Source organism: Phocoena phocoena, chromosome 8, assembly GCF_963924675.1.
Source record: "Phocoena phocoena chromosome 8, mPhoPho1.1, whole genome shotgun sequence".
In the NCBI taxonomy this organism is placed as follows: domain Eukaryota; kingdom Metazoa; phylum Chordata; class Mammalia; order Artiodactyla; family Phocoenidae; genus Phocoena; species Phocoena phocoena.
In genome coordinates, this window is record NC_089226.1 from 84,208,063 (window position 1) to 84,231,062 (window position 23,000).

General features: G+C 42.5%; 1 protein-coding gene across 11 annotated transcripts in view; it reads right to left on the minus strand.

Moving 5' to 3' along the window:
• Window positions 1-23,000, minus strand: part of WT1 (WT1 transcription factor) — a 48,197-nt gene that overhangs the window by 19,022 nt on the left and 6,175 nt on the right. For 5 of the 11 annotated variants that reach the window (XM_065881357.1, XM_065881358.1, XM_065881353.1 and 2 more), the window contains exons 2-4: window positions 22,671-22,793; window positions 22,124-22,226; window positions 12,151-12,228 (exon numbers count right to left, since the gene is read on the minus strand). In XM_065881357.1, the coding sequence (XP_065737429.1) occupies window positions 12,151-12,228; window positions 22,124-22,226; window positions 22,671-22,793 (304 nt within the window). Of the gene's footprint in view, window positions 1-11,050; window positions 11,102-12,150; window positions 12,229-22,123; window positions 22,227-22,670; window positions 22,794-23,000 lie in introns of all 11 variants that reach the window. The other 6 variants (XM_065881349.1, XM_065881354.1, XM_065881350.1 and 3 more) reach the window with 3 other exon arrangements.

Genomic DNA, 23,000 nt, shown 5'->3' on the forward strand with positions numbered 1-23,000 from the left:
GCATGGACGGTACATTTTCCTAAACAGCTTGAAAATGCATTAAAATGTATCTTGAGAAAGTGTGCTCTTCCTAGACAGCTTTAAAATACATAAACATGTGACCTTAGAAAGTTTGTAAAAAGAGAAAAATGTCCCTCATCTAACACAAATTATGAGCCCTATTCATGCTAAAAACTTGTACATTGAGGTTCGGCCCAGAAAAAACTTAATGTTTAAAGAGTAGCTTCTTTAGAAATGATTAATTTTGAGATTTCACAGGCACGAGAAGATTAATAAAAAGGAATTGAGGTTTTACACATGAGGAAAACCAGAGCTGCCCTGAAATCCCTTATCAACAGAAGAGTTTTTTTTTTTTTTTTTTTTTTAAAAAAGAGACTTTTGAGGGCAACTAGCATTTGATAAGAATATTCAAAAAGGGGAAACTACCACCTGTGATTTCTCTCTCCCACCTCTAACCCTTGGCCAGGTGGGCATCCCCCCTTCTTCACCTCTGTCTTCTCACCTCTGCAGAATTAATCAGATTTAAACAGAAGCACATGGGAAAACTTCATACTCTTGTGTATCCAGAAAATGGAATTTACCCATCAACCCTTCTTCTCTCTCCACCTTTGCTACTCAGGCTTATATATGAGATGCTTAGGTGCCTGATTCCTTTTGGTGTTGAAAATACACTTTGCTGCCTGCCTTGAGAACCATCATCCCTGTCTAGGGTGTCAGTTTTGAGGGAAAAGATCAATGGAACCATGTTTAAAAAGTGTGCTTCCTTAAAGTTTAAACACAAGAGATGAGACTGAACACACCACCACTCCTCAATTATTCTTGCCAAAAAAAAAAAAAAGAACCCAAATCTAATCAAGCCTCCAGATCTAACTACTTACTTATAGGAAATACAGGGCATGGACATCCAAAGTCAAAAGACTATAAGAGGAAGGGATCTGCCAAATCCTGACTGTGAGATATTCTACTGACCAATTGACCTGCCATCTTCAACAAATCATAACATGAGAAAAAAAGAGGAAGTGGGGGCGGGGAGGGCAGTTACAGCATAAAAGAGACTTAAGAGAGGACAATCAACAAAATAAAAACCAACAAAACAATAAGCCCCTGCGCAAATGCTCACCGTGCGCAAGGATGAGCCAGAGACAGCCGGACTTGAACCGTTCAGTTCTAGAGGCCTTAGAGTCAAGAAGTCCCCGCGGAAGCCTCAGTGGTCACATCAGAATGCTTGGGTTTAAAGCTTTACTTTAAAGCAAACGTAATTTCCCTACAGCCAGAGTAATTTCAAAACTCACTTTCATATCCATTTATAAAATCTGGCTTGGGAAAATGAACAGATATAGAATTATCTTTTTGTACATATTCAGAGCTGGTGTCAACCTAGCACAACTACCTCTAGTTCAATACAAATGCTATGTTATTCTCTTGCCTGAGTGTTATGGTTTACAGGCAATATTTAAATAAAATTCTGCACAAATATTATCAGCAATGCCATCGAGCCATCCTCTTTTCTTTGTGTGATTTAATCGTTTATAGTGGAAGCACAACAAATCAGTGTATATAAATATATGTGATGTATAATGTATACATACATGGATGCATAATACAACACATAAATACATAAGATAATACATATAAAGTATATATCAATACAAACAACAAAGGATTACTCTGCTACTGAGAACATAAAGGGAAAGGCTGAAAGATGCAGTTTCTTTTACTAATCCAGCATAGAAAGTAGAATCTAAAAATGAAACGACCAAGATAAATTTGACTGAGTTTAAAAAAAACACAATATCTGTAATCTGATAACTTATGAGTATAAAATTTCCTCAGTAGTCTACAGAAAACAATCAGCCATATTTTTACTTGAAATATTTACTCTCCTCCTGTCCTCAGGTGTTTCATTTCAGTTCAGACCTCAAGAAAAAGACAAGTTTTTTACTTTTAATTTAAATATATTTTATGTCACTTTTCATTAAAAATTATACTATGTTAATAATTCTAACTATTGTACTTTTTAATGAACACTTTTCCCATGAGCATTAGAAAGAAGGCTCCTCCCGCCCACTCCATCCTTCATTTATTTTCTATCCAGGTCTTGTACATCCCTGCAGCATCCAGCTCCACATCATATCTGGAGGGGAAGAGGACTCACCCCACTTTCACTAACTCTGACTTTTTAAATTCTCTACTGAGTATCTTTTTTTCTTTTTGCTCACCATCCTCTGGTAACACAGCCTCTTCTCCTTTCAGGGAACCACCTCTCTCTAATCCCACCCTCAGGCTCCAGGGGTGAGTACATGCCTATGGCCTGGCCAATCAGACCACTGCATTCTCTAGCTACCCAATCCAGGCCAATCAGAGGCTTCCCTGGGTCTTTTGGTGGAGAAGAACCAATAGGGAGGCAGTCTTCTTGTGAAGCTGCAGGTGCCAAAAAATAGCTATTTTTGCCACAGTGAAGAGAGCCTGTCTGAGAGGACAGCCAGCACAGAGGAGAGCAAAGACAAGGGACAATGAAATAGTGTTCTAAAGACACTGTCTCAGCCCCTGAATCCACACATGGGGTTTTAAAACACAATACAATAAGCCACTAAATTTAAATTCCCTCTTTGACCTATGCCAGTTACAACTAGGGTTCTGCCACTTGCTGTAGAAAAAGTCCTGATAATACATAATCTAACAGTTATCTAGAAGTAATTGGATTTATTTTTCAGCAAATATATCAAAACACGATACCTATAAGTGAGTACTGCAAAAGGTCCCTTCAAAGTATTACCTTTTGGGTACTCTGCTCAATGTTAGGTGGCAGCCTGGATGGGAGGGGAGTTTGGGGAAGAATGGATACATACATACGTATGGCTGAGTCCCTTGGCTGTGCACCTGAAACTATCACAACATTGTTAATTGGCTATACTATAATAAAAATTAAAAGTTAAAAAAGTAAATAAATAAAAATAGCCCTCCATCCACATTTCATGATAGACACAAAACTCAGAGAAATGACATCAAGAAAAAGGTAAAAAATTAAAATTAATGTATTTATTTAAAAATATATATTACCTTTTGGAAGATGCTCACTTGTTCCAACCATGCTAGCTATTATTGCTAAAACTTGTTTGTATTCCTCTTTAGAAAGTTTCTTTATAGTCACAGCTCATATGTTTTCACTTCCACGCAGCCTAGTCATTAGCTACTATTTATTAGGGAATACAGGCTTAGTGGTTAATAGCCTGATGATAACAACGCTTGTATAAATCAGCCATTATGAACCATCAAGCTTTCCTCACGACTTGAAATGGTACACAAACCTCCTCCAGCTGACTTTTTTCTCTTATTTCACACTCAGAGCAGAGCTGGAAGCTATTTTAAATCTAGTTTCCCATAACAGTTTGGGGAGAATACAGCTCCCCTCCAAAAATAAAACTCCACGCTATTTACTGGCTCCTACTGCTGGGAAGAATATTTTTAGGCATGACTTTCCTTCCTACTTCAACACATACAAACATAGGAACGCATGTCCTCCTAGATCACCTCATCAGACCATATGAAATATCTGGATCTCCCCTTACATGCATCTGGTATTGAAGTGCTACTTCATCAGAATCCCAGTTTCATCTAACTCACTGGGTTCTATAATATCAATGCTTTGGCTCTATGGCCAGAGGCGCTGCTAGATTCACCCCAGGAACAGCTGTCCCAAATTCACGATAGACAAATTCTACACAGGGAAAATGAGCAGGATATTTTCAGCCTGGTCTCAAAGGCTCCCACCCAGCTTGCTCACACTCTCCTAAATCTGAAAAATTTTACTCAACCATTCTCAATTACTTAAAAAAAAAAAAAAAGTCCTCCCTAAAACCCCAGAATCAAGCACAGTGCTCTTAAGACTAAGCCCTTTTCTGCTTCTCCAGTTGAAATGGAGGTTTGTACATGTGAAGGGCACATGCATAATCATCTCTACCAAAGGCACAACCTTTCGGCTGACATTAGTAACACGACAAAGTATTTCAACGTGAAGAAACAAAAGAAATACCTTGTAATACATTCACAGGAATCACAGGCACTCTCAAAGTGATTTATGAAGCCAGAGGCATTACTGTTAAAATTCCTGAAAAGGAGAAATTCAAAATAGAGACATCTGACATACAAGACTTGAAAAAGAGTTGAGAAATGCCATTCATGTTCTTGAAGAAAGGACTAGCAATTTTTCAAAGGTCAAAATTCTCCAAAATTAATTTTTAAACCTGATGCATTTCATTCAAAATTCCAATTAAGAGTTTTAAAAAATAAACTTGTTACTTTAGAATGGGTCTTTATTTCTAAAGATAATATAGACAGTTGTCAATGTACTCTGCACTGTTTCCTCTATTCTTTTTTTTTTTTTTTTGCGGTATGCGGGCCTCTCACTGCTGTGGCCTCTCCAGTTGCGGAGCACAGGCTCCAGACGCGCAGACTCAGCGGCCATGGCTCACGGGCCCAGCTGCTCCGCGACATGTGGGATCCTCCCAGACCGGGGCACGAACCCGTGTTCCCTGCATCAGCAGGCGGACTCTCAACCACTGCTGTCACCAGGGAAGCCCTGTTTCCTCTCTTCTTAACATCTCACATTAGTACGGTGTATTTGTCACAATTAATGAACCAATATTGATAAAGACTTTCTTTGAAATTAACAAAATGAATCTAAAGTTCATCTTGAAGAATAAACAAGAGATAATAGCCAGAAATAGGTTGAAAAAAGAAATACAATGCTAGGAAAATTTCCTATCAGGTATTTAAACAGACTATAAAATTATAGCAAAGAAAACAGTCTGATGCTTGACAAAAAGAGCCGGACTGATCAAAAGAAGAGAATAACGAGTCTAGAAATGGATCCAAGGAATCTGATAGGATTCAAGAATTGATAAAGGTAATATACGAAGTTAATGAGAAAAGGATGGATTATTCAAAGCAGTTTGGGGATCCTGGCTAGTCATCTAGAAACAAATCAAGGTGGAATCCAATTGCAAAATAAATTCAGAATAAATTAAATGTTTAAGTGTTAAGAAGTCAATCAAAAAATATACCAAAATACAATAAGTAAATTTTTTTTAAATGAGGGGACTCCCCTGGTGGTGCAGTGGTTAAGAATCCGCCTGCCAATGCAGGGGACATGGATTCCATCCCTGGTCCAGGAAGATCCCACATGCCGCGGAGCAACGAAGGCCATGCACCACAACTACTAAGCCTGCCCTCTAGAGCCCCTGAGCCACAACTACTGAGCCCGCGAGCCACAACTACTGAGCCTGTGTGCCACAACTACCGAAGCCCGCGTGCGTAGAGCCTGTGCTCCACAACAAGAGAAGCCACCGCAATGAGAAGACCACGCACCACAACGAAGAGTAGCCCTCGCTCGCTGCAACTAGAGAAAGCATGCACGCACTAACGAAGACCCAACGCAGCCAAAAATAAAATTTTTTTTAAAAATGGGATTGGAGAAATCTTTTCTATATAAAAGCCAAAAACTTGTAACTATGAAACATAAACTGATAATTTTTACTATGAAAATAAAAATTTCTGACAGAAAAAAACCCATTACTAGTTAAAATACAAACCAGATAAAACATTTGCAGTACATATGACAAGCAAAGGGTTAATATCCTTAGAAACAAAGATCTCTTGTAAACCAACTTACTAATAGATGAACTATCCCAGCTCCTAGCTAACCAACCCCAGTTGCCCACGGAGCCTCTTCTCTCTCAAGGACCCTGTTCCAGCAATTCTATCCCCTCCCATCATTAATTTTTTTCCCTCTTCTTGAACATTCTCAACAGCAAACATGCAGGTATTTCCATCTAAATATAAATAAATCAAAGCAATAAAAAACCACCTTCTCCTGACCCTCTTTCCCCGTTGAGCTAGAACCCCATTTCTTTGCTCCCTTTTGCTGCAAAACTCCACGGAAGTGTGTTAACTTAATACAATGTCTCCAGCTTATCTCCTCCTATGATCTCTTAAACCCATCTCTACTAGGCTTTTGCCCTTTCCCTCTAATCTTTTCAGAGGCAACTACAGTTAATAGTTCAGTAAATGTTTCCAGAATTTCTTCTCTGCAGATACAAATATACCCCAATACGTTTAAAAACTAGTTATCTCTGTATGGTGAGATAACAGATGACTTTTCTTTTTTTCCTTTATAAAGTTTTGGTACTGTCTGAATTTTTTCAATATATAAGCCTGTGTTACTTTTATAATCAAGGGGAAAAAAGTTGTTTTCATTTTGATAAAGTCACTATCTTAGCCTTAAGAACACTACATCTGTGGCTTTGCTTTTAAAATGAAGAGTTAGAAATAAAACTAGAATAAATGAAATTGTTCACTTTTAAGAGGGAAAAAAACCCTACTAAAAATAAGCAGTAACCCCTCATTCCAGAGATGTATTTATTTGGATGACTTTTTATGAGTGCAGCTTCTATATTGATGTCTTTCTAGCTAGAGGTTATGATTTTTTTCCTTGGATAGATGACGGAGAAGGATAAATGGTGAGCAGAGGGTCTCAGAAGGGCCTAGGATGGGATCACAGAATGAGAGGTCCAAAAGGCACCTTGAAGTCATGAAAGAGATTCTCCACTCATCTGATATACCTTCTCGCCCTCCAACACACACACACACACACACACACACACACACACACACACACCCCTTTATCAACAGACTGGAGCCCTCATTAACCCCTCCCTGCACCGAGTCCACCATGATCCTCCTTCCCAGCTTGACCCCCTTCATCACCACCTTCCTTTGCTATCTTTCCTGCTTGGCTTCTTTCTTCTCCTGACCTGAACAAACCTGTTATTCATCCTCCCGTTTATGAGATAAAACTAATTCCTTGCTTTAAAACAGAACAGTTAGAAACACAGTGTGGAGATGGTAAGTCTATAAAGCCCAAAATACTTTTTAAAGTGAAGTATTTTTAAGAGGTTGAGAATATTTTCAAAAACACTCCCATGAAGGTCGAAACACAGAACTCTGCAATGGCCTATAGAAGTGCATTTGCTGAATTAGATCTAAGCCGAAGCCAATCATTTGTTATAAAAAAGAAAAGGACACAAATGTATACCTATGCGTGGAAAAAGGTCTGAAAGCGTATGCAACATAATAGTAATAGTAGTTTCATCTGGGCCACTGGGGGGAGTGTTAATTTCCTTTCCTATAAAGTTGTAGTTTCTAACTGTTCTATAATTTATACATATTACTTACATAATAAAAAAATTAAATACATGAATTGAACATAAGCCCAAAGAGAAAAGAAGGGGAAAGACAAAAAGCTAGGGAGGGGAAAGTAGCAGCAGGGAAGTGGCAGAGAAACCACTGAATTAGTCCACGTTGAGAGGTACAGGGCAGACAGCTGTAAATCACAGTCCTCATCTTTATCCTGCAAACCCAGGAGAGTCCCCTGCTTTGTTCTGGTAAGTATGACTAACAGACTCTAGCCAAGTCCAACACAGTTGAAATGCATAAATGTAACCATATAGAAGAAGAAATTAACAGCTTCATCCTGGGAGTGGAGGAGTACCCTCAGGAATGCTGGTATTCCCTGAGCTGCTTCTCTCCACCTTTGTGTTTGCATCACAAGTTCCAGGAGCCCCTGAAAAGCAAGCTATCCATTTTCAAGAAGTAAATCTCTTGGACGAATACCTTCTGTTCACTGGCTGGAGAGGAAAGGTGCTGGGCTGTGTATTGGAACTCCAGCTATCTCTTCTGGCACAGGTTCTCAGGGATGAGACCATGTCTAGTGAGGATTTTCTCCAGATTCGACAGCCTTGGCCCTACCAAAACACGCAGCTTTGTTTTCACCATACATCACTCAACCTGAGTCTTTCGTTTTTCCTTTCAAGCATCCACAGGTCAAATACTGTGTGTTCCCAATGGTCTGAACTTCTTGGACCAGCAAAGGGACATTCATTTTGCTCAGCACTCCTTTCACATTTCTATTGTGTTCGATTTCCCACTCCCCCTACCCAAGTCCCCAGAGAATAACTTCTTCCTTGTTTTAATAACCTGGACCGCAGTCAAGGTTGATGTGTTTCTCCATTTTGCAGGATATTTTCTTCAGAAGAGACAAAACAGAGGCTGACAGAGTAGCAGGGCTTGGGAGCAGCGTTAGGAAATCAGCAGGCGTTAGGAACACACAGAAAATGATTCTAAAGAAATACAAAGCAGACAGCAATGCGAGGCACCGTACACAGAATTATTCATAAAGGTGGACTAGTGCTTAGAAAGATGACCCACTTAGAAAATATAATTTCATTTGTTGGTAAGGAAAAGGGTCAGAGTTAAGAAAGTGGCTTCATAAAGTACCTTCTCTTTGACTTAAACTGAAACACAATATTCTCCCATTTGAGGTCATAAAAGTAGCTCTGATCCCTATGGGCACGCAGAGATTAGAAAATGAGTAAAGGGAGGAGGAGAGAGGAGTAAATCACTGGTAAGATTCCCTCCTCGCCACCCCGTTTCATGTTTTCATCTCGTCTTGCCCATGTCCCCCCTACAATCCTATCCCCAACCAGTATAATAACACTGCTCCCCAACATCTAACGAAAGATGTCTCTGTGGACTTGCTTAAGCAAGGAAACAAGCTCACTCTTTTTTTAAAAAGTAAAATTCTCAAGGAAAGACGATGTGAACAAATATTTAGTGGGCGTTAGTGGGAGGCACATGATCTTTTAATAAAAACGTTATAATGCCTCTTTTTTATGAGTGATTTAGAAACTATATCCTTTTTCTCCAAAACATGACTCAAACCTCCAGTATTCATGTTACAGATCTACCTTGTCACCATGATTTTTCTTACTACTGATTTCAGATAGTGTCCAGACACTAGTAACAGATACATGCAAAAACACAGTTATTTCTCTTTGTCTTTCTTCATGGAATATCTTTTCGCAAATGTATTTTCCGTATTAACAGCATTTTCATACCATGGCAAAGGAAAGCAAATATGGTACAGAGAATAAAGATACCTACCCAGATTATGTACCCCCTGGGGAAAAACCACTTTCTACTGGGATATCAGCTTCAACTGAATCCAGTTCTCAGCTGTTCATGGCCTTGGAGGAAAGAGCTAAGGAGTTGCTATTTTTAGGGCTAAGAGAGGCAAACCGCGTGGGTCATGATGTATTATGAGCTGTAAAATCAATCTACACATCTCAACCAGCATTTTTTTAAATGATATGGAATAAAGTAGAAAGCATCAGTATGCACAGCATGTAATAAGTATTGTTTTGTGAAAACTTCTATGTGTGTGGGTACATCTGATCTCAGTGTGAAAAGGTATTTCTAACCGTGGTCGCAGTCTAGAAAGTTTAAGAAACTCTAATCTAGGGCCCAGATACTGGAGTCAGACAGAAGTGGGTTCCAACGTGGCTCTGACCCTTACTTGCTAAGTGAACTTGGTTAGGTGGCTTAACCTCTCAAGCTTCCTCATGTGGAAGATGGGTGTGAACATAATACCCTAGGATTGTCATGAGATCAAAAGAGGAGAGGTATATAAAGCCCTTCACACCCTGCCCAGTAATGTTAACATCCATCTTCAGGTAAATGTTCAGCTCACACTCAGAAGCAAACATTTAGTTGACTTACAAAAGAGAGAAAAACACAGTGTGAGAGAAGATATTAGGAAAGTAGACAATTGTAATGTTTTGCTCTCCAAAGAGTTACTCTTCTATAGGACTGTCTACTGGAGGAGTCCTTGATGCTTTTTATACAACTCTCTGGATAGAGAATTCAAGAAATACATTTTAATTTCAGGAATCCTTTTCCAAAATGTAAGCACCAGATCAATGAAAACACTTCTAGTTTTTGTTTCTTACACAGGATTGAACAAAACAAATTATTTGCATTTTGTGCTTCATCTTTATAACATAGCTTCTGACTCCCTAGCAGGTGACTAATATCACGTGTCTAAAGATCTTAAAAGGTACCAAAATTATCTCTCCTGTGGAAAGACCCAGAGTCAAATACATGCCAAGATTCCTTATATGTAATTTTCGTAATTAAGCAAATAAACTAACCCTGTACTCCAGCATGAAGAAATTTAAAAAACTGAAAACACACCACTCACTCCACAATCATGTTCTATCTATTCTTGGCATGTAGTTTGGGGAGAGTTACTGAATTCTGATTACAGTAGAGAGAAGAAAAGCAAGGGATCCAGAAAGAAAGGCTGAGACCACGAAACATAGGACAAGTTTTGAGTAGGTGTAAAGATACAGTCCTAAAACTGTCAGCAGCCCCTTGGATGGAAGTGGGGAGAGAAAAAAATCCAAGTCCATAGCAGGCTTTTTTACTTTTGGGTCTAGAGAGACGAAGTGGAGATTTGGTTAAAATAGAAAAATTGGGGGCTGGGGGTGGAAAGAAGGATCTAATAGTGAGTCTTAGAAGATGAAAAACAACTTCACTAATCACTGAAGGATGATCCAACAAACAGGACTGAACCAACAAAAGAAAGATGAGAAGAGGAAGGCTGGTTTTGGTGTTTAAGCAGAGAAAATAAAATCAAAAGAAACAGTTACAGAAATGTCCTAGGGTGCAGGCTCTAAGGCTGGGGAAAACACAGATGTTTAGGAATTTTTAAAAGTTTTTGCAGAAAGTCTGGCCATAGACTTGGGGTAAAAATTAAGTTCTCCCTGAGAGATTTAAAGGTAAATCGAGAAAAGGCAAGTTAAGTATGGCTGAAAGATTTGACCGATCTAACAGGAATATGTGTAATGCCACAAATTTAATATTTTTTTGAAACGTCCACCAGGAAATGAGCAGGGTTTCTACAGCATCATTTAAAAAATTTGTTTTCAGGGGTATGTTGATGAGAAATGTCACCACCTCCATTTTTACCCACAGTATATCTACAATAAATAAGAGCAGGCAGAGAGAGACAGAGGGAAAAAATGAATAGATTCTTCCCATCCCTGTGCACCAACTGCTACCCTGATTACCCATCCTAACTCCTGCATCACCCCAGGTGCCAGTCAACAAGGCCTATGTCATTTGCTTTGCCATCATCGCATTGTCCACTCACTTGCTCTGCCCTTCTGTCCATTTCACTGAGCTGGAGCTCCCAGCAGCAACTCTAGAAGAGAAGAAGAGGTGGGGAATGGGGACTGGAGCATGCGTGGCTCTAGCAAGCCCCCCAGATCCCACAGTCCAATGAGAAGCCACTAAATACACAGAGATGTAAAGCCAGCTGTCTAGTCAAGAGTGCTGAACTGAGGATTCGATCCCACTGGGGCTGATAGAGTCGGGGTGTGGAAGGCATCACAGGGAGGCTGGAAAGAGCCTTTGCTTTGGAATCAGATCTGGATTTGGAATCCCAGCTCTACCACATAGTATGATGTGAACTTGGAAAGTTACTTAATTCTCTGAGCTTGACTGACTTATTTGGGAAACAGGATAACAGTACCTAGGCATCAATGCCATCAGGAAGATTAGATGAGGTGACCTAGACGAGTACCTGACACACCACAGGCGCTTCATGACTGTCACATCCTACTGCCCACCAACTCAGATTTGAAACTAGAAGTGAGTTCTTTTACCGTTTAAAGCAAGTCCCACCTGCTTTGTTTTTTCAGTTCCAGGTGCAAAGCATTGCCCCTACCTACGTTTGATTGCTATGTTCTCCCTATTCTGGTTGTGTATCAAGTGTGATAAAAGCCTGTTCAGGCAACCAGGTGTGAACACATCTGACTTTGGATGGTCCAAATCGTCTTCACTCAAATAGAAGTTTGGATCCTGGACTTTGTAAACTCTAAGCATTTCTTGATAAGAGAATGTAATGATTAACCTCTGTGATATCACTAGCAAAACACAAACATTAAACAAGTTTGAATGGACAGAAGTTCGAAGAACTCTAAAACATTCAATAAGGAAAGGCCATATTAAATTTCCCCGGTATTCTCAACCCCCTTGTTCTAGACAAGAACATCCCCTGTTTATATTCCTAAAAATTTAATACTGAACACCACTGACCACCTGGGAGAGGGAGGAAAGCATCTTAATTCTACAGACGGCCATGCCTATTCTTCTAAAACTGTACTCTCTTCATATGGTATAGGGACCTTTAAAATGGTTCAAACAAGTGTAAGTTACTGTTGAAGGGAAATGGAGTAGAGAAGACCTTACCCCTTTAATGTGGCTCCTAAGTTCATCTGATTCCAGGTCATGCATTCAAGTTGGGAGGTCATTTGGTATAAATTGTCACTGTTAGAGAAAAGCATCCAGAGTTAGAAATGCATAATACAAAAGACACATACACATGCAACTGTTTCTCCAAAAAGCAATCCACTTTTAACTTTCCTTTACAATGAAAGCCTCCACATTTTCCAGAATGACAGAATACAGGAGTCTGAAATGATTTTCATTTCATCCCACTGATCTCTGCACGTCGTTCACTCCACACACAGCGGAAAGGATGTGAGAATAATTTGGAAGCCTTTAAAAAACCTTAGTAGAGCACACACTGAAGTTTCTAAAGAGGTATTAAACCTCTGAAGGGAAGAGGCTGAAGGAAGTGAAACTTTGAAAGGCAACACAGGCTGGATAGCTCAACATTAAAGTTAAAAGCCTGGAGCTGAAAGTAAAAAGACAGCAGATTAATTATTCGTGAAAAGGCCGTTAAGTTGTTTTAATCAAAAGGATAAGTATCGTGTGGATTATAAGGGCCTGAAAAGCCAAAGAGTGATGGGTGACGGATGGTCTAATACTCAAGGATGTGACAAGCGACAGAAAGAGGATGATAAACTCTAGATACAACTGAAGGAATCATTCTCTATAAATTGTAGAGTCACAGAGTGTTTTTTTTAAAGCCCCCAACTCAGTTCTAGATTATATGAGGGAAAACAATGGCTGATCATTTACATTAATACCCCAAAGGAAAAATATCCCACCATATAAACCAACCAAAAGTTTTTCTCTCCCTTTTTTTTTGCACATACAACTCTTAAAAATATCATTATTACATATGCTTTAAAACACATCTCTAAATGCATTATAGAAGAGCTATCACATCTATTTCCCAAAACAACACCCTTCTCAAAGTATCCCGCATGCACAACTCATGAACATCTTTATTATATGCTTTTATGTTTATTAATTTATTAATTTTATATTTATCTCCTTCCTAAAAAACTAGCACATAACTCAATTACCAGAAATCTCCTGAGTAACCAAGCTCAACTAGGAATAAATGTAGTTCTGAACCGAAATGGTTAATTATGAAATTTGAGACCCAAGAGATTAATGGTTTGTCTGGGAACGCTTGGTCTAAACACATTACAGAAGAACATTTCCACTCCACCTTCATGGCAGAAGGGAAAGAAGGTAAGAAGCTTTCAGTATGTAATGTATGATACCAGATTGCAAATTCTGGACAATATCCACCTTGTCACGGCATTCCTTTGGACCGCTTCATCCATCGGGCAGAGGTAACACCAAAGTTTAATTAAGAGGTTTTGTAAGGCCAGCCAAACTGGGGACTTGTGGAGGGGTGAGGGAAATTACAGTATTTATCCCTTGGAATAAATGAACACCATGCTCTCTCTCAGCATAGCTTGATAAATCATGGTGGAGTCCATCTGCCTCTCATATAATCACTGAAAATTATTTGGAATTCCTCAGTGGTGGGTACACAGGATAAGGAGGAAATCAGATTCCAGGAGGGAATTTTACGTATGAAATGTGAAGTGACTTCAAACTCGAAGTACATGTAGTTTCATTAGTCAGTGCATATCTGGACCCCATCATTCATCCCTGTGTCTGACTGGCTATTATGCTACCACAATATCCTACATATCAATGAAAAAAAAAATGATTAGTTTCTCCTGCAGCTTCCCTGTTCACAGCAGTGGCCGGTGCTGGTCTGTGCCACTACATTTCGCAATTCCACGAATTCTTGCTGTAAGGCCAGTGTAATTAATTCCTGAAGGACCCCAATTTTTATTAGAAGTGCCAGCCTGCTGCATTTAACATGGGAGAGTTTCTTGAACTTTCTTTGGGCTGACAGTTCATTAATAAGCGGCCTCCTCCACAATCTCTACTGGTTTTTGTTCTCCTGCGCCTTTTCATCAGGCAATCCATTTATTAATCTTGCCATTAATCTCAGCCAACAGGCATTGTATTCCCCAGGCAGCTCTCTATTTTTGTCACTGATTTTTAAAAAATTGTTCACCAACTAAAATCACTCAGCCCCAGTTGACAATTTTCCTAGGTCCTATTGGGATGTGGGATCTTTCTGAAATTATTTCCTCCTTGCCCAAGACTAAGAACACTGTAATTTTCAAGAGGTCTGAGAAGCAAGATGAGTGACAGAAGTTTACACACATGGGTCAATGAGTCCCAAATATCTAACTTTATGATTTAGGAGTTTTCTCACAGACTTAAAGAATAGTCCAGCAGATTCCTAAAGAGAAAATAATTTTAAGGACATTTTCTTGGCCCCCAGAAAGAAAACCTTCTAAAATACAGAATCTATGTCCTATATATGTATCTTCCTAGTGGGTGCTTGATAAATACTCTCTACCACACTGCCCAGTATGGTAGCCACTAGTCAGACATGGCTATTGAGCACTTGAAATATGGAGAGTACCACACGTTGAAATAAGATTTGGGCTTTTGAGGTTAAATAGAATATTTTAAAAATTAATTTCCTGTTTCTTATTTTTTTTAATGTGGCTATTAGAAAATTTCAAATTACATAGATGACTTGCATTATGTTTCTATCGAACAGTGCTACTCGGTAAATGTTAAGACCTTGAGCATATCAGTTCAGCTCTCTGCACCTCAGTTTTCTCATCTGTTAAATGGGAATATTAATCTCAATCAGTCTAACTTTACCAGGATGTTGTGAGGCTCTAATACTGGCTCTTTCAAGACTACACAGATAATATATTTTAACTTTTTCTAATCCATCAAATTTTGTATAGTACATTCACACATCACCAACACTCCTCACAACAACTGTGAGGCAGGTGTAATTATGATCCCCATTTATCGGAGGAGGACGGGGGCTCAGAGAAGTAGTGCTGACTTGCCTGATGCCCCCACCTCTACCCTGCTAGGCCCCTTTAAAGGCTTCCTGGCATTATTTGACCTCTGAACCTTGTCCTCTCACTACCATTTAAATGATAGTAAAAATAATATAGTAATACAAACAGGAGTCTGGAGGCGAAACAGCACATACTCAAGGGAGCATCGTGACCTTCTCTGTCTCCAAGATGTGGTGCCCAACCGCATCCTCTTCACCTGATTAAGAACAGTGTGCCAAGATCCCAGTAGGACCCTCACTTCGGTTTCAGTGGTCCTGATAGCTCAGCTTGCAAATCCTCATAAGGGGAGAGAAGGTGGAAAGGGCCAATGGGGAAGGACTTTCAGAAAATCCCCAAGCAAAAACCAAACAAATAACAACCACCACCAAGTAGGTTTCCTGAGGCTGGCCATAGGATCAGAGCACAATCTTAACCACATCCTGCCTTCTGTTGGCAGCAACTCCTCAGCGGCTCAGTCAGTCGGCTTGGCTGGCACCATCTTTCAGCTGGATGACAGTGACAGTAATGACAATAGCTGCTGCTGGGAGAGGATAAAATGCAAATTTGAACTAAAAATACTGGTCCCAAGCATGCTCAAAATATGATCTCTCTGGGCAGTTGGTCAACACCCAGCTCTCATCATGAAAACCCACGAAAAGAGGCAGCACCAGTAGAGGAAAATGTGACCCCTGGCAAATAAAGCATCTAATTACTAAATAACCACTGTAGGTGTCGACCACCTCATTCCCAGAGGAGATCAGATAAGCCGCAGTGGTCATGCAGGCATTTCAGCTCCCCATCTAACTCTGTCTGTTTGGAAGTGAACTCTGAAATTGCTGGCTGCCAAAATATATTCCAAAAGTCATGGTGTCTTTTATATTTTTAAGTAGATCTTTAAACAGAAAAAGTCACTGGTTTCCTATGTAAGAAATGTTTGAAGTTGGAAGCAAGGGAGAGAGGAAAGAAACTTCTATAACTGGGATTAATGCAAGTTGGAGTGAAATAAAAGGAAGTCAGTCCTAGCAAAAAGGGGAACTTAAAAGGAAATCAGTAGTAGATCATATAGAGTTTGCTTTGGCCTGGACTGCAGTATTACTGAGTTCTTGACCTCTGCACAAAAAGAAAGGAAGAGAAAAGCTCTCGGCTATTATCTGGACCAGAACTCCCCCACTCTTCAAATGCATGTGTAATTCAAGTACATTTTCATCTTTAAGTGTGTTTAAGTATATCCAGCAGAACAAAGTAGAAAAGTCCTTATTACCACTGGAATGGAACTGTTGAACCTGATTAAGACTGGAGCTACCTCTGCCAGATGGTTGCTGGCTGGCAAACCAGCAACTTGCTAGAAGAAAAGTATTTCCCGAGATCAAGGGAAAAAATTCCTAATAAGAAAAAGGCACATGTAACTGGCATCTGTGAACAGAATTCATGACGTTTCCAGGGTTTGCTGTAATAGCTCTGCCCCACGCCTCTACCTGACGACCCAACGCTCATGCACAGAGGCTGCAGCCAAACTTCCACGCAGACTCCTGCGTTCTTCCCTCCAAGGCGCCACGGAGGCTGCCTGTTCAGAAATTTCTGCTCAGCAGGCCATGGTGAATAATCATTTTACAGTCAATCTCTTGGTATTGTAATTTCTCTCTAGCTCACCAGTTAACCAAAGAAAAACCCACAGGGGATTCCACTTCTATTAATAAACACTTGGTCAGCACAAATGTTGCAGGAATAATTGAAACTAGATTTTTCCCGCTCCCTGGAGACAAGTCCAATTCAAGCCTTTCTTTGGCTTTGATAACACTGTCCACCACCCTGGAAACCATTTCAGACTTTCTGCCTTCACGCCTACCTATATGGGAAACAAATATCAGTATTGTCTTAAATGAAACTTGGACACCATGTACAATGTTTGTAGACGACACGTAGGAAGAGGCATTATTAATTATGATTTTATTTCTTCGGTGACAGATGTCCTCTGATTTAATTCTACATTGAAGGCTAACCTAAATGGTAGATCATGTACTTCCCACTGACCGGATTCCCCAGAAGCTCTATGGCTGCTAAGGAAGCTTCTCTCACATGGAAGACAGTCTACCGGTAACAGGCTCCACTGTCAACTTCATCATTGGATTGAATTGTCAACATTCAATTAAAAATATTCAAATTAGCAATGACTGCTTCTGAATTGGAATAGTTTTACCTGCTAGGGGGCCAAAGGAAACATGCATTCTCATTTAAATTAGTAGCACAGTTGCTAAAAATGAATATGTAAACCTAGTAAGAGTGGAAAAAAGAAAAGGAAACTAGAATGTCTAAAAAAAGTGTATGGGGGAATATTTTTCAAACACAGGGCACAGAACTCCTTTTCAAAGTAGCTGTGAGAATCAACCTGTGAAATGGGCATGGTCAGGGACTGTGGGCTCCAAGGAGCTCAGCAGGCTGACGGAGAGAGGGGGACTTGTGGAAGAGGATCCAAGGGAAGTGAGCAGGGAAGGCCCAGCTAGCTGCCTGTTCTAGGTCAAAATCAGGGGAAAACTGTGCTTAGTGTGGTCGGACTTCACTACTTTTTCCCCTCAGGGTAGCATGGGGTCCCTCCTTCCCTGGGACCTTGCCTCTGAGCAAGCACAGACCAGGGTGGCCCTGGAAGCTGTCGCTCCCCCTGGGTCTGGATGGAAGGGAGAAAGGTCTCTGCCACTTCTGCCTGTTTCTTTAGGAGCCTGGACTGAACTTCAGTAGTTCACGCCCAGTGAGTGGTAAAGGGAAAGCTGGAGGAGTCTGGAGCTTGACAGACAGCTGCTTTGTGAGTTAAGACTTCAGGATTAAGTTCAAGTTGGCTCCTACAATACTCACCAACGAAAATACCGCCTCTGATCCACTGAGTGATTTCAATTGAAAACTATGGGTAAAACTAATGGATAACGGGGTTTCTTTCACAAATGTGAGGAATAAAGACCTTCCTCTAGCAAGACCTAAGGCAGATGCCACGTTTGGAAAGGAATGGCACTTAACCATCAGGAGAGGCAGCAGGGTGCAGAGGGTGGGAAGATGGATTCTGGAGCCTCACACTTGCTCTGTCCCTTACTGTGTCACACTGGGCAAATTCACCTCCAGGGCTTCAGTTTCCTCCTCTGTAAAATGGGGGTGATAACCTATTGCCTACCTCAAAGAGTTTCAGATTAAATGTAAATAAGTCAATACTTGTGAAGCGCTCAAAATGGTTTCTGGAAGTAGTAAGTTTATATAAGCATTTGTTCTTACCATTTATTAGCAAAGGTGCTGGCACAGACTGTATAAGGGGAATATTCCAGGTGGAGGACACTAAGTGACTTGGAATCCCTCAGCGATTCAGAGCACACATGAGCTTTGAAGGCAGAGAGACTAAGAATCAAATCTTGGTTCTGATTCTCACTCGCTGTGTAACTTGAGCAAGTTACTTGGAGTCTCTGAACCTATCACCTCTTCAGTAGAGTGCGGATTACCATACCAACCTCGTAGGTAATCAGAAGAACTAAGTGAGTAAACTGAGTGAAGCACGCAGCGCAGTGCCCAGCAGCACACAATATGCAGTGAAGCCTAGTGATTACGTAATAAGGGCCATGATTGCTGGGCTCCAGAAGGGCTGAAATCTGTTCCAGAATTCTTTAGACAAAATCCTACCCACTCTCAATACGGTGGGGAGAGAGTATGGAGAAAACTATCTCCTAACACTTCCCGTAAGTTGATTGGGGTGTCATTTTCTATTCACTACTAATCACATCTGTGTAAAGCTGTAACTCCTCCGATCTGTAACCTGAAAGAGAGGAGAGAATCACTTTACAGTTCTCTCAGAATAGGGAGAGAATTTTGAGAATTTCCTCAAAGCAAATTCACATTGTGCAGTGCTTATTTAATGTCAGTGTATGTACCATTACCTTTAGGTCATGTGGGAAGGGAGACTAAATCCAAGAATGGGGAGACAGAAGCTTTGGAAAGGCAGGGCAAAGAAGCTGGGCAGGCTGCCTTAGGGGGTCAAGTGCAACAAGTCAAACAAAATACAGGCAAGCCTTTCACAGGAGGTCCCAGGTTTAGACAGAAAAGGGAACAGAGCCAGGGATCAGAAGAACCACTGAATATCTAAAAGTTTAGCCGTTAAGTGGTTAAAGTTTAGTTGTACTTCCTATGCTTTTTCAAACACTGTGTTCACAAAAGCATTTAAATATCCTTCAAACATTTTTAGGAGTAGGGAAGAAGGAAATGACATAACCGTAATGGTAGTAATGTTGATGCACAGATCCAGTTTTAAAACATCCCTACAAATGTCCATCCATCATTACTGCAGGGCAAGTACCTGATCTTTGAAAAGTGATTAGAAATGCTGTCAATTTAGAGTGGATGGAGCTTCAAAGACTCAGCACAAACTTCAAGGAAGCAAACTTTTCCTATGGGGTCACAAATTTTTTTTCAGGAGATATTACTTAAGAGATTTTCCTGTAACAAGAGAAAATGGTATTTTTATGACATTCATATAAAAATGAGCAAAGAAGTTCCAATTATGTAGAAAGAAGAAAGGGATAAGCAAATATCTCTGAAAGATGAACCTGACAAAATTGATTTATACAGTGGCCAGTTAGAAGATGGATTAGAAAATGTGAAATTTTTATGTATAAAATGCAATCCAAGTGATTTTTCCTGCTTCCATAGTAACCACTAATTCAGTCCTAAGTCAAAATCCACCACAGGGACTCAGTTTGGAGAACTGCTGCTAAGACAGAAGTCGTGATCACTTTATCCCCTACTCATTTTTAGGCTGTTCAGTCCCTTCTTAGGGACCCACAGGGTGGATCTAGGCTTGAAGAGGGGAGAGTAAGAAATGTGTGTAACTGTGTCACTACTGAACCAGACTCCAAAGCCTCGCAGTCCCCAACCTCCAAGCAGGTAACCGGACCCATCTAAATAGCACCCATTCCAGCATCAAGGTCTTCCTCTCTGCTTGGGGTGAGGCATCAGCCAGGAGCCAAGGGAGAATGACTGGGTCAAGGTCATCTCACTGGGAGCCATTCCATCTCTTCCCCCAATGGCTAGAATAAGAGCAATGCTACTCTGGCAATAGGCAGGAGCAGCTCCTTAAAAAGGATGGCAATGACCCTACCACCTCAGTTTTGCTTGGAGAGGGGGTTCACAACAGAGATTTCAGATCCTGTACCTATTCCAGTGAGTTGACCCACCAAGGGAAGGTGCAAAGATGGCTGCTCGGGACAGATCACTGGGCCTGAGGTGCCAAAGAACAGAACTGGGTTCTAACTAGAGAGGGAGAAAAGGAGGGTGAGAAGGTGTGACCATTCAATACCTCTATCTGGGCAAAATGCATGTCTTCCCCCCCCCCCCCCGACCTCTAAAATTAAAAAAAAAAAAGGCAGGGGGAGTAGGGAGGAAAAAAATTTATCCTGAATCCAAGATCAGATTAGATATGCCGGATTTCCCGATCAAAAAGAAAGGTTTCCAAAATCTGTGTACTGTAGGCGTACAGAAGTAGACGGGCTCCACCCTGTCCCTCCCCGGTATGGGAGAATCAGACCAGTCCTAGGCTCGGTTTCATAAACACGTCGGAACATTGGCATGAGCCGCCTGCGGGCTCAGGAGCGAACATTCCTTCCCCTCCTCCACCTGTGGGGCTGCAGGTCCCCCAGGCGCGGCCATTCCTTCCACCAATCTCCCAGAGCAGACGCTTTTCCTTCCTTTATTACCTCACTACCTCCTTCCCTTGACGTCAGCCCCGGGTCTTCCAACAGAGGGGAGGGAGGATGGAGATGAGTCTGGGGCAGTCGGTATCAGGATCCCCGCAGCACCGGGTGGGGGGTAGGGATGGAATATGAGGTAATGCGCGCCCAATCCCCGGCATCCAAGGCCGCGATCTGCCACTTCCCTCCCTCCGCCCCACCATCCCGCCCAGCTCCAGCCGGTATAGTTACTAGGCAACCCTATCGGTGACGCGGGATGCCGGCCAAGTTCACCCAAAGTTGAAGAGTAAATTTGGGGGAGAGAAGGTGGAGGGTGGAGCAAGAACCTAGAGAAGGCACGAGGAGCTGGAAAAGAGTCTGCAAGGAAAAGAAGCTGGTCTTCGGCCTCACGGGAACATGAAGAAGGGCGGGCGCGGGCTGGAGCGGTCTCCCCGCAGGTACCGCTGCCGCCCGACCACAGTCCCGCACACAGTCCGGGGTAGCTGGGCGCTGGGGACGACGCCCACAGAGTGGTGCTGCAGCCCGAGACTCTGAGGGACAGGGGTGGGGAGAAGGCTGTGGCCCGAGTGTACGCGCCCTCGAATTCGTCCCAGAGAAGGCTGGCGGATGTGGCCAGTGCGCGAGGAGTGAGAAGAAACGAGTGGGAGTGGACCCCGTGTTTAATCTTTGATCCCGAGGAAGCTGAAGTCCTCCCAGCAAAGAGCCCTTTTAAAAAATACTCCTCAATATCGGCTCGGTGCTTTGTGACCGCCTGGAGGGGTGGGATAGGGAGGGTGGGAGGGAGGGAGACGCAAGAGGGAAGAGATACGGGAACATATGTATATGTGTAACTGATTCACTTTGCTATAAAGCAGAAACTAACACACCATTGTAAAGCAATTATACCCCAATAAAGATGTTAAAAAAAAATACTCCTCAAAGCGCCGCTCTTTCTTCTTCATCGCCAAACAGTAATCGCCCTCATTTATATTCCAAGTAAGAACACGGTGTGTAGGGGGGACTTCCCTGGCGGTCCAGTGATTAAGACTCCGCGCTTCCACTGCAGGGGGCGCGGGTTCGAGCCCTAGTCGCGGAGCTAAGATCCCGCATACCGGGCGGCGCGACCAAACGCAAAAAACCAACGTACACACACAAAGTAAGAACGCCGGGAGACGGGGAAAGCTATTTCTTTCAAATAGAAGCCAGGAGAGGGGCTTTCACATGCTTTTTGGAGACGAGTGGGCTAAAGGTGTACTTTGCCTCCAGGACCCTGCACGGCCGCATCCGGGCTGCCCCGCGTCGGACGTTCCCGTGCCCGCTGGCTCGAGCGCCCCCTCCGAGGTCGCGAGGACCTAGATGAGGTGCCGAGCGCCTTCCTACCTGCTGTAGGGCGTCCTCAGCAGCAGGGCCTGGCTGCCTGTGCAGCTGTCGGTGGGCGTGTGGCAGCCGTAGACTGGGGGCGGCACGGAGTACTGCTGTTCACCTGCAGAGAGCCAGGAGAGCGGGGTGAGAGCAGCACACCAAGGGCTGGGGGTGCGAGGCCGCGGTCAAGGGCTGGGGCAGAGCGTCCTGAGCTGGGCTCCCAGGCTGCGCTGGGGACACTGGGGCCTGGATGCCGGGGCGTGCAGGGAGACGGCCTACAGGTCACAGCGAGCTAAGCCTCTCACTTCACATTCCCTTAGCAGTCACGGCACAGAGCACCGAAAAGACCCTCTGGACATTCGCGGTCTCGGCTGAGCGGAGTTAACATACTTGGGGTGGGGGGAAACAATCTTTTCTTTTGAGTGAGATTAGGCTAATTATTTCTAAAATTCTTTTAGCTATCCTCTCCTCCCTTCCCCAATTTGCTGTGGGCTGGAAATTCCTGGGGAGTGAGGGGTAGCATGGAAGAAGGGGAGAAAGACCCCACATCATTCCCTCCTCTTACCCAGCGAGCCCTGCTGGCCCATGGGATCCTCGTGCTTGAAGGAGTGATTGGGGAACTGTGCCGCGTGATGCGAGGGCGTGTGACCGTAGCTGGGCGTCCCGTCGAAGGTGACCGTACTGTATCCTGCGGGCGCGGCCAAGAGAGAAAGAGCGTCGGCGGGGAGTCAGGGACCGTGTGTCTGAACCAGAACCCGGGCGAGGAGCGCCCAGCCCCTCATTTGGATCCCGCTGCCTCAGCCCCCAAGGCTTGCAGCGAGAAGCCAGGCCCAATGTGACCTCGCGACAGGCTCCCCGTCCTTTCCCGAGTAAAACCCAGGCCTCCCCACCATTT